Genomic DNA, 12,527 nt, shown 5'->3' on the forward strand with positions numbered 1-12,527 from the left:
GCGAGTTGACACTGTCCCCAAGTGGCGTGTGGACACACACACACACACACACACCCAGGGAGGGGAAAGAGCGCTTTGATTTCATTTATTTTATGTGGGTGTTGATACTGGTCATAAGTTGTTTTGGAAATTCTATGAAGATCTCAGGAAATGAGATGCTAGATGTAGGTAGTTGACAGTTTGAGTCACATCAGAGACACGGACACATGCACACACTGTTGATCTTCCTTCCCTTCTTGTCCACAATCACCAGGACTTTTTCTTCTTCTTCTTTTTTTTTTTTTTACACTCTACTCTTTTGAACCTCTTTTCTGCCCAAAAGTCAGTTAAGTAACTCATCTCTAAAAGTTCCTGGTCTGCATGTTTAAAATGTCATGACAAACACATACACACAGTCCCCAAACACAGGGATAGCATTCCAGACCTACAAAAGCTCATTGTGTGCAAATATATATACTTCCTCTCCATCATTAGTAAACCACATTTTGAAACAACCCAAATAAAATGGAACAAGGCCTTTTATCTTAGATTTTTAAGATCATCTTTTAGTGCTTAGTTACTGTGCTGCCAAGCTCTCATGGTGGGAGCTGGGCCTCTGGATCTAATGACTTCTTGTGAGAGAGCATGGGGAAAAGTATAATCATCTCAGGCATCTGAAATAGGCGATACCTCTTCCCAATTGGCAAATGTCTGTGCTCTTTTGTTGCTGGTGTGTGTGTGTGTGTGTGTGTGTGTGTGTGTGTAGAGATCAGAGTGCGGAAGGAGCAGGGCGCCTCTCCTTGTGATTGCTGTCTGCTTTGCACCGAACAATTTTATTTCCTTGTGTGGCTCACTCTAGCTTTGCCATGTCACCCAGAACTATCCTGCTGCTTAATTTCTGAAAGATTAGTCAGAACTTCCCAGAAGAAGACTTTCCCAAAGAGCTTCTCAGCCCAGTTCCACTCTATAAAGGATGTCTTATGATGAGGATGCTGGGAGCCGAGGCAGTGAGAGCCTTGCTGTTGACTCGCAGCAGTGCCTGCAGAAGGGGTGAAGCTGGGCCTTGGATCTTGGTTTTCAGGGACCAGATTCTGTGTCCCATTTGCTTCACTGAGTCTTCTGTTCTCGTTTGGAAATACCCCTGAGCTGCCTGGTGTGTGTTTCTGCACCATCTGTCATATTAGTTGTGCAAGGAAGTCAGTAGTGCTATGAGATGACCTTGGAGAGGTTGAGAACTTTCATGAGAGAATGAGTTTGGGATTTTTTTTGTTTGTTTTTGTTTTCCATCATTTAAAATCACCCACATTTAGCTTAATGACATCCCAGAGTTACCTAGTTACTAAAACAGGCTCCCAAAGAAGTTTATTTTGGCAATACGCTGTTGGTCTGATTCTTATCACTACATTGCACTGCTCACGCAATGAGAGCTCTGTGTGTCTGGGTGCAGAGGGCCTGCCATCTTTGGCTCAGTCGAGGTGCTTTCTCTTGCATGCAGGCCTGGAGGCATTGGCCCATGGAGTCTGACTCACACTTGTCTTTAATTCTCCCTCCTCCCTTCCCTGGGGCCTCAGCTTCCTGAGGGTGATGAGCCGGTCCATGCCTCTCTTCATGACGCTGGCCTGGATCTACTCTGTGGCTGTGATCATCAAAGGCATCGTGTATGAGAAGGAGGCGCGGCTGAAGGAGACCATGCGTATCATGGGCCTGGATAATGGCATCCTCTGGTTCAGCTGGTTCATCAGCAGCCTCATCCCTCTGCTCGTGAGCGCCAGCCTGCTGGTGGTCATCCTGAAAGTAAGGCTGCCCTCCGCCCCCCCCCAGCTCCTCCCAGCATGGGCTGCATGAGGGGGAGAAAAGCAAATATTCTTTGGGAGGGAAGGGGTCAGACATGCCATCTCCTGCAGCACCCCCAATTTAAAGCTGGGAAAAGCAAGGCCCCCGGCAGGGATAATGACTTTCCCGAGGTCAGCCCAGCTGGGTGGCAGCTAAGCAGGATTAGCTCAGGGTGCTTGCTTCCCAGGTAAGCACGCACTTGCCTTGTGCCATGCTGTCCGCTGGGTAGAGGTTCATGGCAGCATCTGAAAGCTGGTCATTGCCTTACCCATACTGGGCAGTGCTTCCGCTGGAATATCTAGAAACTGTAGTCTGAAGGACACATGGTTACAGGTTAGGTTTCCTGGAAACAGTTTGGCATATGAATATTTATCAGGGATCAGTATCTCTGGGGAGGATGCAGGACTGGGCAAAGGGAGGAATTGAATGGCAATGCCAGGCCAACCCCACGGGCACTGGGAGCCTATGTGCTTGTCAGAGTTGTCCCTCATGAAGCTGAAATGTCCAGCTCTTTAGGTTCCCCACGGCCTCCCTCCCTGGCATCCCATGCCCCAGGCCCCCCAGCCAGTCCTTGGACGTGTGTGCTCCCCAGGGCCTGGTGCTCTCTGCAGCAGTGACAGACCCAGAGGATTTGGTACCCGGAGGCTGTCTGCTGACAGCCAGACAAGTCCCGCCAGGGGACTCTGGGCACAGTTCCACCACATACATTAATAAGCTTGTAGGCCAGTTTTCTCCCTCCACAATCATTTCAGTTAAGGGCCCATCAGATAAAAATAAATGTTTTTAAAGGGGTGGGGGGTGGGAGTGCAATGGCATAGGAACTAACATTCAGTGTAATACTGTTACTATTCATTACAAATGCCCACGTGTTGATTGCCAAGCACTGTTTAAATCTTATCACAGGTGCAGTCTTAGTATATCCTTACTAAATCCACTTAACGTACAAGGAAATGAGGCCAAGGAGGGTTACGGACTTCACTGAGGCCATCTGACCCGAGGCAGAGCAGTTCTTGCTAAAAGCAAACCCCTCTTTGCTCTAATACCTGACTGTGAAGGACAGAGCTCTGGTGGGGTGGGGGTCCTGTGGCAGGTTCATGGGAGCTACTCGGGGACTAGTGCATGCTGGCAGGTCCTGTTCAGATACACCCAACTCCTGCAGATAAGCGTAAAGGTCCACGCGAGTTCAAGTGCCTGTGGGAGTGTGGGATCCGTGGCCAGTTGCCAAGGGGGATGTTACGATTGCCTGGCCGTTTTCCTTGGCTGTTGGAGGGGGAAGTCGTGTGGATTGCCATCTTGCTCACAACTCTCTTGGTGCCAGGAGTCCTAGTCCTTTAAAAGAAAAAGCCAGGTCAGATTGCTTTGAGAAACAAAGAACAAAATTGTTGAGATAAACCTTGATGAGTGTCAACCCTGGACTCTGTTCTGGTCCTGACGACCACTATTTTGTGTGTGGTCCTGGGTGAGTCATTTCCCTCCTCTAGGCTTCGGTTTCTTCATCAGAAAAACGAACAGCACCGGGAACGAGCCCTGCTTCTTCCCGCAGGCCATGCGAGGATGTGCTTGCTGGTTGAAGGAGCAGCACGTTTATCGGGTTTCTTCCTTTCCAGCTGGGAAACCTGCTGCCCTACAGCGACCCCAGCGTGGTGTTTGTCTTTCTGTCCGTGTTCGCCGTGGTGACCATCATGCAGTGCTTCCTCATCAGCACGCTCTTCTCCCGGGCCAACCTGGCGGCAGCCTGCGGGGGCATCATCTACTTCATGCTGTACCTGCCCTATGTCCTGTGCGTGGCCTGGCAGGACTACGTGGGCTTCACGCTCAAGCTCTTCGCGGTGAGTGACCCTGGCCTTTCTGTTGTCGCCACAGTCCCAGCCACCCTGGGCTTCCCCTCCGTGCTGCAGCCCAGGCCGAGAGAGTCTTTCCAATGGGATGTCAGCCTCAGAGCTATTAATAGATTCTAAACTGCTTGAAGGCAGGGGCTGCGTCTCATGAAACTATTTACCTGTAGTCCTCTCAGTGAATCGATTGGTCGAATTGCATCAGATGGAACTTTTCAGAGCCAGGCTGTGCCATACACCTCGCTGTGGGTAAATGGCATTGGGGAGCCCCTTTAGGCAGCAGATGCCATTTCCACTTTTTATCTCCACCCCCACGTGAGCTCACCGTAAGTCACAGCTACGGAGAGAACTGAAACCTCTTGAGGTCACAGGTGGCTCCTGCTTGACTCTGTGCTCCTTGTGTCCAGCATGGGGTTTCACTTGAGTAACGTCTTCTAAACTGAAAAAAGAAAAAAAATGGACCCCTGCCCTCAACACTTCCTTCCCTTGTACATGGTAGGAGGGGCCTTCAAGAGTATGTAAGCTTGTGTAAGGGAGAGTTGCCAGCTGTCCCCTGGATCACTTCTAAGAGTCACCTCCAGGTGCCTCAGTTTGGACCCTTAAATATCAGAGGCCCCAAGCAGGCTGCTCTGACGTGAGCCATCACTGCTGAGCAGAGGGCTCCGGAGGCTCTTGATGGATGAGTGTATGTGTGGGGCGCAGGATTGTTGAGCCCTTGGGGTATCTTTGGGAGCATAAAATTCTAAAAGTTTTACACTTCATCATCTCGTGTTTCCAAAATGTGTGCCCATAATGAGTGGCTATAAATAGAATCATTTTATATGCTGCCAAGAGCCCACTGCCCCCACCCCCAGAGGGGCCCTGTAGATGACTACTTCCATGTCTTGTAATTGATCCATTTTGCACATTCAAATTTCTCCAGGTGAAATTCACATTGGCAATGTTAGAAAAAAGAGGCAGGAGGTGGATAAGTGACTTTCTCCTCTGTCTCACAGAGCCTGCTCTCCCCCGTGGCTTTCGGGTTTGGCTGCGAGTACTTTGCCCTTTTTGAGGAGCAGGGCATCGGGGTGCAGTGGGACAACCTCTTCGAGAGCCCCGTGGAGGAAGATGGCTTCAACCTCACCACCTCGGTCTCCATGATGCTGTTTGACGCCTTCCTCTACGGGGTGATGACATGGTACATCGAGGCTGTCTTCCCAGGTAACTGAGCTTCCGCCCTGCTTTAGCCATCTGCTAGGGAAAGGCGACTTGTCGCTGAAGAGCTTGTCTCCCTTGTAGGGCTGGGGGCTTTGTGGACAGTGGCTATAGCTATGGCTTTCGACCTATGGCAAACACACAGACCAACGGGAAGCAGCTGATGCTAAAAGTACAACTCTTCCTACCGATATAGCCCTTTTTCTTTTTAAAAAATATATCTTTACTGATTTCAGGAAGGGAGAGGGAGAGAGAGAGAGAGAGAGAGAGAGCGAAACATCAATGATGAAAGAGAATCATTGATTGGCTGCTTCCTGCACGCTCTTAACTCTGGGGATTGAGCCTGCAACTGGGGCATGTGCCCTGACCGGGAATCAAACCATGTCCTTCTGGTTCAAAGGTCAATGCCCAACCACTGAGCCACGCAGGCCTGCTAGCCCTTATTTCTTGAGCTCTTTGTGCCAGGGACTGTCCAAAGTGTTTTATATACTTTGGTTCATTTAAAATCCTCATAAGACTACAATGAAGGAGTTACTGTTATAACCAGTGTTTGCAAATGAGAAAACTGTGACTCTGAGAAGTTAAGTAATTGCCTGAGGCCACACAGCTGCTAAGTGTCGGTGCTTGGAGGTGAACCCAGTTGGGTTACCTTGGTCAGCAGGCCCAGGAGATGGCTCCCAGGGCTGACCCAGTTCTCTCATTCTGCATCCCCAGCATTACTGCTGGTGGAGGCTGTTTCCTCAGCACAGTTTGTGAATAACAAATGCATTGGCTCCCAGCCCTGGCTTGTGATCTAATCGAGTTAGCATTCATAAAAATTTATTCGCTACTTCCCTTAATAAATCTCCCTGACCAAGACCTGCCTTGGATACATTTTCATGTAAGATCAAATTCTGAGAGAGCAAGGTTTAACTCTTTCTTTCTGGTTCACCTTCTAATTTTCCCTTAAGGGGAGGTGGGTAGGTATATGTGAAATGATTATTACCCCTACCTGAACTTCATGCATAGGATATGCAATCTAGTATCCATACAGATCTGAATTCAAATTCTGAGTCCTCCACTTACTGGCTGAGTGATCTTGGGTAGAGGAATGATCCCTCAGTTTCCTCGTCTCTAAAATGGGGACGATAGCTGTGTCATGGGGTGGTTGGGAGATTCAAAGAGGTGCACACTTATGTCTTACAAAGTAGGTCTCATCAAATGGTAGCTCCCCTTTCCCCCTTCCCATTCCAGCCCGTCCCTGTCTCCAGGAGAGAGAGAGAGTCCTGTTGGGATATCTCAGGAATGCTGGAATGTGGCCCAGCTTGATTCATGCCTGTGCTTTGCTTTCAGGCCAGTATGGAATCCCCAGGCCCTGGTATTTTCCTTGCACCAAGTCCTACTGGTTAGGTGAGGAAAGCGATGAGAAGAGCCATCCTGGTTCCAGCCAGAAGGGCGCCTCTGAAAGTAAGTGCTGCTGCTGCCCCCACTGACTGCTGGGGGCGAGAGTCTAAAACCACTCCATTGTCCCGTCCCTTCCCCAGTTCTCCCAAGCCGGTTGTATCAGAGAGTCAGCATCTGAGTCCCTGAGGCGAGTTTTCTTGGCTTATTGGGAAGTGACTCTAAGCCTCCTTCTCTCCTCTTCCCACCACCCCTCCACTTTTCATGCTATTCTAATAAGTAAAAGGAAGAGAAATACAACTGTGACTGTGAAACGTCATCTCACTGCCTGCCTGGCCATGGTGACAGCTGTAGGAACCAGTGTAGGCTGCCACCACGTGGCTGCCACAGGGCTCAGCCTTAATGTTCTCACCTTTGTTACCCAGAGCCTAATCCTCTCCTGGCTCCTGACCTGCTGGTGGTGACGCTCTGCCTTCTGAGCTCTTTGCTCAGGTTCTTGGAGGGAAGTTCTCTCTGTGTGTTCACTGTGACTTCCTCCGTTTTCATAAGTCCCTCTCCTGCTGCTCCCCTCTGCATCCTCCTCCTCCTCATCACCAGTGGTGAAGTGTGGCGTTCCTTAGCCCGGTCTTCTTGCCCAACCGCCTCTTTACCCCCAGCTTCTGTATCCGTCACCTGGAGCTGCTCACAGCCGCCGGAACAACTCATGTTCTTCCACAGCTCCCTGTCTCTTATGGGAGAAGTCTCCAATTTGCCCACCTTTTAAATTCCTACTTCAAGATCTAGTTCAATATCCCTTCCCCCGAGGAGCCCTACTAGCTTTCCAGGTAGTCCGTCACTTCCTCCTCTGAGATTTCATAGTGTTAAAAAAAAACAAAACAACCAAAACTCTTTTTATTTTAAAACAATTGTAGACTCACAGGAAGTTACAAAAGGAAACTTGTACCTTTCACCCGGTTTTCTCCAGTAGTGACACCTAACATGACTATAGTACAATCTCAAAACCATGACATTGACATTGGTCCATTTCACAGACCTTCAGATTTCACCAGTATTACATGCACTCGTGTGTGTGTGTGTGTGTGTGTGTGTGTGCTGTGCAGTTTTATCACTTGTATAGGTTCATGTAATTATTGCTGCGGTCAAGATGCAAAACTGAGTTTTCACCACAAGCTCCCTCCTGCGACCCTTCCTCCCCATTCTGTGACATCTGTCAGTCAAGATTCTGTTCTCCACTTCTATAATTTTATTTCCGTAATGTTATATACATGGAACCTTACAATATGTAATCTTTGGGGATTGGATTTTTATTCAGTATAATTCTCTTGAGATCCATCCAAGTTGTGATGTGTATCCACAGATTGTTCTTTTTCATTGCTGAGTAGTATTCCACAAGCTGGCTACACCACAAATGCCATGGCACTTCCGACGTGTTTTTTAAAGAGCTTTTAGCATCTTATATTTTAACTGGTTGTCAAGTCTTTTCCCCCTAAACGACGGATCCTCCTGTATCATTGTGTTCCCATCACCAACACCAGCGCCCAAATGGGCCCTAAATAAATGCAGGGGTGGGCAAAAGTGTGTTTATAAGTTGTGAGTATGTGAAACAGAGTTTATCCTTGTACTATTATTTATTTATCAACTCTTGTATTATTTATTTATTATCATTAGCCTGCTTTTGTGCACCCCTGTATTTATAGCCTGTCTTCCTTCCTGGGAAACCAGAAGGGGGCATGGAGAGGGGACAGTTCTTAAAGTACAAGCTCGGCTGGTAGTCTTCACAGGCCAGGCGTCATTGCTCTCTGCATTCATTCCTGTTCTCTCTCTTCTCACAGTCTGCATGGAGGAGGAACCCAGCCACCTGAAGTTGGGGGTGTCCATTCAGAACCTGATGAAGGTTTACCGAGATGGCATGAAGGTGGCTGTCGATGGCCTGACCCTGAATTTCTATGAGGGCCAGATCACTTCCTTCCTGGGCCACAACGGAGCCGGGAAGACCACCACCATGTAAGAGGGTGTGGTTCTCTCAGAATCAGCCCCAGGGAGGTCCTTGAGCACCATTAGACATTCATCCCTAAGCACACACTGCATTGGTCACTGGGGTAAGGGCAGGACACACAAGGAGAGGATGAGTGCAAAAATGCTATCTAATCAGACTGTGCTTTCCAAAGGCTGGATTTACTGTATATTATTGATTTCAGCCTAAAACAGCCTGGGCACCTTTTCCTGACCATTCCCGTTCAGTTCTCGGCAGTGTGCTTGGAAGGTGAAGTTCTGACAGCTCTGAGCAAGGTTCTCTTTTGGAGCCGCTTTGCCCAGAAATGTGAGACAGGGAAGATTAGATGTGTTGGAGGGAGGTAGCATTTTCCAGGAACTCTGTCTCTAAGCAGCTGTGAGAAGCAGCTGGACGGCTGGCTGTATGCTTGTCTTCCCTGGACCCACACGGACCTTCTGGTGGGGAGCTCCCAAAGGGCACGAAGGCCGTGCAAACACCGGAATTGGCCTTAGCGGCTTTCACTGTGGTCCCTCAACCTGCAAAGGACATGTCACCGGGGTGACCTCCTTTTCCTATTCTATCTTTTTCTGATGTAAAGCCACTATGTTAGGAACATTGCAGAAAACCTTTAAAAGGCGTACAAAAATTCTACCGCTTAACACAATCAAAATCATTTTTATCTTTGAATACTTTCTTGTTCTTCATCCATCTTACGTGGTCACGATCTTAGGCATGCAGAATCCATGTCCGAAACTAGTTTCCAGTGCAAACCGGAGTTCATTTAAAAAAATGCTCATGCTGAGATGGTCACTTTCAATACGTGGCCCACTCGTAGTCAGTCACTAACGCGAAGGCTTGTTTGCTTTGGGGGGTGTCAGAGTCCATTAGGATGGAGTCGGGGGTGGGAAGCTCTGTGCTGGCTGTGCAGCCCGGAATGGAGCGTTTCTGGGGAGGCGGGGCTGCACGCTGACTCCTGGACTTGAACATCTCTGTCCTCAGGTCCATCCTGACTGGGCTGTTCCCCCCCACCTCCGGGACCGCCTACATCCTGGGGAAAGACATTCGCTCCGAGATGAACACCATCCGGCAGAACCTGGGGGTCTGCCCCCAGCACAATGTGCTCTTTGACATGTGAGTACCAGCAGCACAGGAGGGCGGGGCCTCTCTGGAAGTGTGGGGTCATGAGTCAGGGGCCGAGGAGGACCTAAGCGTTTTATGCTCTTTGGTGGTGTCCTTGCCTGGACACTCGGAGACCTGATTGTCCCTCAGTTTTAGGAAAAGGAGGAGGTAAACTGTTGGATGGGAGATGTTCCATCAGCCCAGCCAGAGGATGAGGGCTTGGGAAATGGTGCTGCCCATTGTTGTCACTCTGGAGGGTCGATGGGCCCGTCCTTTCTCCTGCCACAACCCTCCCTGGTGCTGAGTTGCCCCACCAGCAAGTAGGAGGTCCCCCAGGGAGCCCCGTGGTGGAGCAGAGAAAGACCTGGAACCTGGGCCAAGGGCTTTATCCTTCTGGGCCCCCATTTCCTTTTAGGTGAAGTGAGCAGCTCGCGCCCATGCCCTCCATAGGGGCTCCCTTCTCGGGGGGGGGGGGGGGGGGGGGGCCGAGTCTGAGCTCCTTTGAAGTTCGGGGGCGGGGCCAGCTCTAGGTTCATGCAGAGGCGGGGTTCCAGAGAGGGCCCTTGGTTCTGGAGCGTCCTGCAGGCCCCGGGCTGAGCTGCCTCTGTCCGCAGGCTGACGGTGGAGGAGCACATCTGGTTCTATGCCCGCCTGAAGGGCCTTTCCGAGAAGTTCGTGAAGGCGGACATGGAGCAGATGGCCCTGGATGTCGGTCTGCCGCCCAGCAAGCTGAAAAGCAAAACAAATCAGCTGTCAGGTGAGGCCTAGAGCTGCCTTCCCTGCCCTCTCCGGCCCCCCCTCCCCCTCTCTCTGGCCTGTCCCCAGATTGCCTGGGTGCCTCCTCCATTCTTCTCTCACCATGTGGGCCTTGGCTCACTGTCCTCAGCCTCCCCCTCTCTTGCTTACAGGTGGAATGCAGAGAAAGCTGTCTGTGGCCTTGGCCTTTGTTGGGGGATCCAAGGTGGTTATTCTGGATGAGCCCACAGCCGGCGTGGACCCTTACTCCCGCCGGGGAATATGGGAGCTCCTGCTGAAATACCGACAAGGTGAACGATGTGCATTTATCCTGTGTTGTGGGCTGGGAGGGAAGAAGGGAGGAAGAGGCTCCAGAAGGATGGCAGTAGCTAATGGCTGAGCAACAGAATTGCTTCTCAAGGAACATGCGGGACTCGTTTTCTTAAAGCTATGTGCCCCCATGTGTGTAGGGAAGGCCTGGTTTATAGGATGCTTAAAGTTTATGCTTCATGACCTAGGGGGCTGCAAGAGGAAGGGAAACGAGATAAAGGGCATCTCCTTTGGGCTCCCACAGCCCCATCACCATCTATAGTAAAAAAAAAAAATTACCACGTGTCTTATAACCGTGTCCCCTATTGACTGAGGTCCCTGAGAGCAGAGGCTGTGTCTTTTTTCATCCCTGTCCCCAATATGGTGCATTACACTTATGGATGTTGAAAGAGTGGATGAATAAACGAGTGGGTTTGATTGGCAGTCTCCTTAGTGAGTTAGAGGATATGTAAGGTTGCCACCTTATGGTTACAATGAGGAGTACAAGCTTTGGAACCAGCCTTGGCTGGCTCTGAGGCCCAGGAAGAGTCAGTTAACTTGCCTCAGTTTCTTTATCTGTGACAACCGGAGAGCCTACCCCATGGAGGATTACGTTAAAGGAGAATGCGTGTAGACCACCTAGCACACTGCCTGGCAGGCCGTCGCCCCCAAATGTTCCTTTTTATGTTGATGAGGATGCAGTAGGGCGTCTAGAGGTCCGGGCCACCAGGCTGCCAGGTCTTTCTCCCGTGCTTGCCCCCGCGAACCTTTTGGCTCTGGCCACCGCAGTCCGTGCACACCGACAGGTCTCACCTGTCCCGGGTCCTTGTGTTTGTGCCACAGGCCGCACCATCATCCTCTCCACACACCACATGGACGAAGCGGACATCCTGGGGGACAGGATCGCCATCATCTCCCACGGGAAGCTGTGCTGCGTGGGCTCCTCCCTGTTCCTGAAGAACCAGATGGGCACCGGCTACTACCTGACCCTGGTCAAGAAGGACGTGGAGTCCTCCCTCAGCTCCTGCAGAAACAGCAGCAGCACCGTGTCGTACCTGAAAAAGGTGAGTGGCCGCCCGCGTGCGGGGCCAGGTTCGGGGGCTCAGGACTTGCTGGCTGAGGATGGCTTGTCTCCCTGTACCCGCTCCACCACGTTGGCACCGTGGTTTCTGTGGCATCACATCATACCGCATACGTGGAAGGCTCGGGAGGCCTCTGGTCCCATAATGCAAATCCCTTTTGCATTCTCCCGTAGATGCATGTAGGCTGGGTGATGGAGGAGGTCCTTAAGGGACTCTGTTATGTTGGAGAGAAGAGACTTCCATGGCTGCGGGAGGCCCTGCTGTTCCTGTCATAGCCTGGCCATCGCAGTGACCTCACCTTTTAATCTGCAAAGCAGCCATTTCCTGGCACCGAGTTCATGCCAGACGCTCAGTCCAGCAGTCTCTGAGCACAAAAGAAAATGATGATGATAATTCTTTGTAGCTTTTGCTGATATATATATATATATATATATATATATATATATATATATATTGTTTTGTTTTGTTTTGTTTTAAACATCATTTCAAAGTGGAGAGTAACCCTGGGAATAAGATACTGTGATTACTGTCCCCAATGAGGGAAGGGAAGCTGATAGCGACTTGGTAGATTATTCAAGTTAAATAACGGAGGTGGGACCAGAACCCAATAACCAAGTACGTTTTCCTCTGAACCAGAGATTAACGTGCTGAAACCCATGGCACCTAAAACCTTTACACCCCAACCCGGAGCTCCCGTCCACTTGCCTTTCACTGGTGCCAGGCTATCCCAAGCGTGGTCTGAAAACGGCCGCACTGGGAGCACATTCGGGAGCTCGTTAGAAATGCAGAGACTTGGGCCACCCCAGGAGACTCAGAATCTGCATTTTGTCACAGTGCCCTGGTGATTGAGCACACATGAGAGCTTGAGAAGCACTGACTAGACATCTAGCCAGGTAACTTCCATGCTCAGCCGCCCAAGGGCCTGCTCACGGCACCATTGGCAGCCGTGGTTCTGTGGATGGCGCTGCATCCGGATGTCCCGCCTCCAGGAGGGCGGCCATCCCACAGCACACACGTCGGACCGCGGCTCAGAAGCCTGGCTGCCCCGTTGCATGCCTCTCGGGAGAA

The 12,527-nt window shown here is 50.6% G+C and overlaps 1 protein-coding gene across 1 annotated transcript in view; it reads left to right on the forward strand.

Moving 5' to 3' along the window:
• Positions 1-12,527, forward strand: part of ABCA1 (ATP binding cassette subfamily A member 1) — a 112,332-nt gene that overhangs the window by 67,494 nt on the left and 32,311 nt on the right. The window contains exons 15-23 of the mRNA XM_084899342.1: positions 1,551-1,773; positions 3,420-3,641; positions 4,643-4,847; positions 6,174-6,287; positions 8,054-8,225; positions 9,214-9,345; positions 9,948-10,090; positions 10,242-10,379; positions 11,221-11,441. Coding sequence (XP_084755468.1) covers positions 1,551-1,773; positions 3,420-3,641; positions 4,643-4,847; positions 6,174-6,287; positions 8,054-8,225; positions 9,214-9,345; positions 9,948-10,090; positions 10,242-10,379; positions 11,221-11,441 — 1,570 coding nt within the window. The remainder of the gene's footprint in view (positions 1-1,550; positions 1,774-3,419; positions 3,642-4,642; positions 4,848-6,173; positions 6,288-8,053; positions 8,226-9,213; positions 9,346-9,947; positions 10,091-10,241; positions 10,380-11,220; positions 11,442-12,527) is intronic.

This window comes from Pipistrellus hanaki (genome assembly GCF_964339955.1).
Source record: "Pipistrellus hanaki genome assembly, chromosome: 11".
NCBI classification, from domain to species: domain Eukaryota; kingdom Metazoa; phylum Chordata; class Mammalia; order Chiroptera; family Vespertilionidae; genus Pipistrellus; species Pipistrellus hanaki.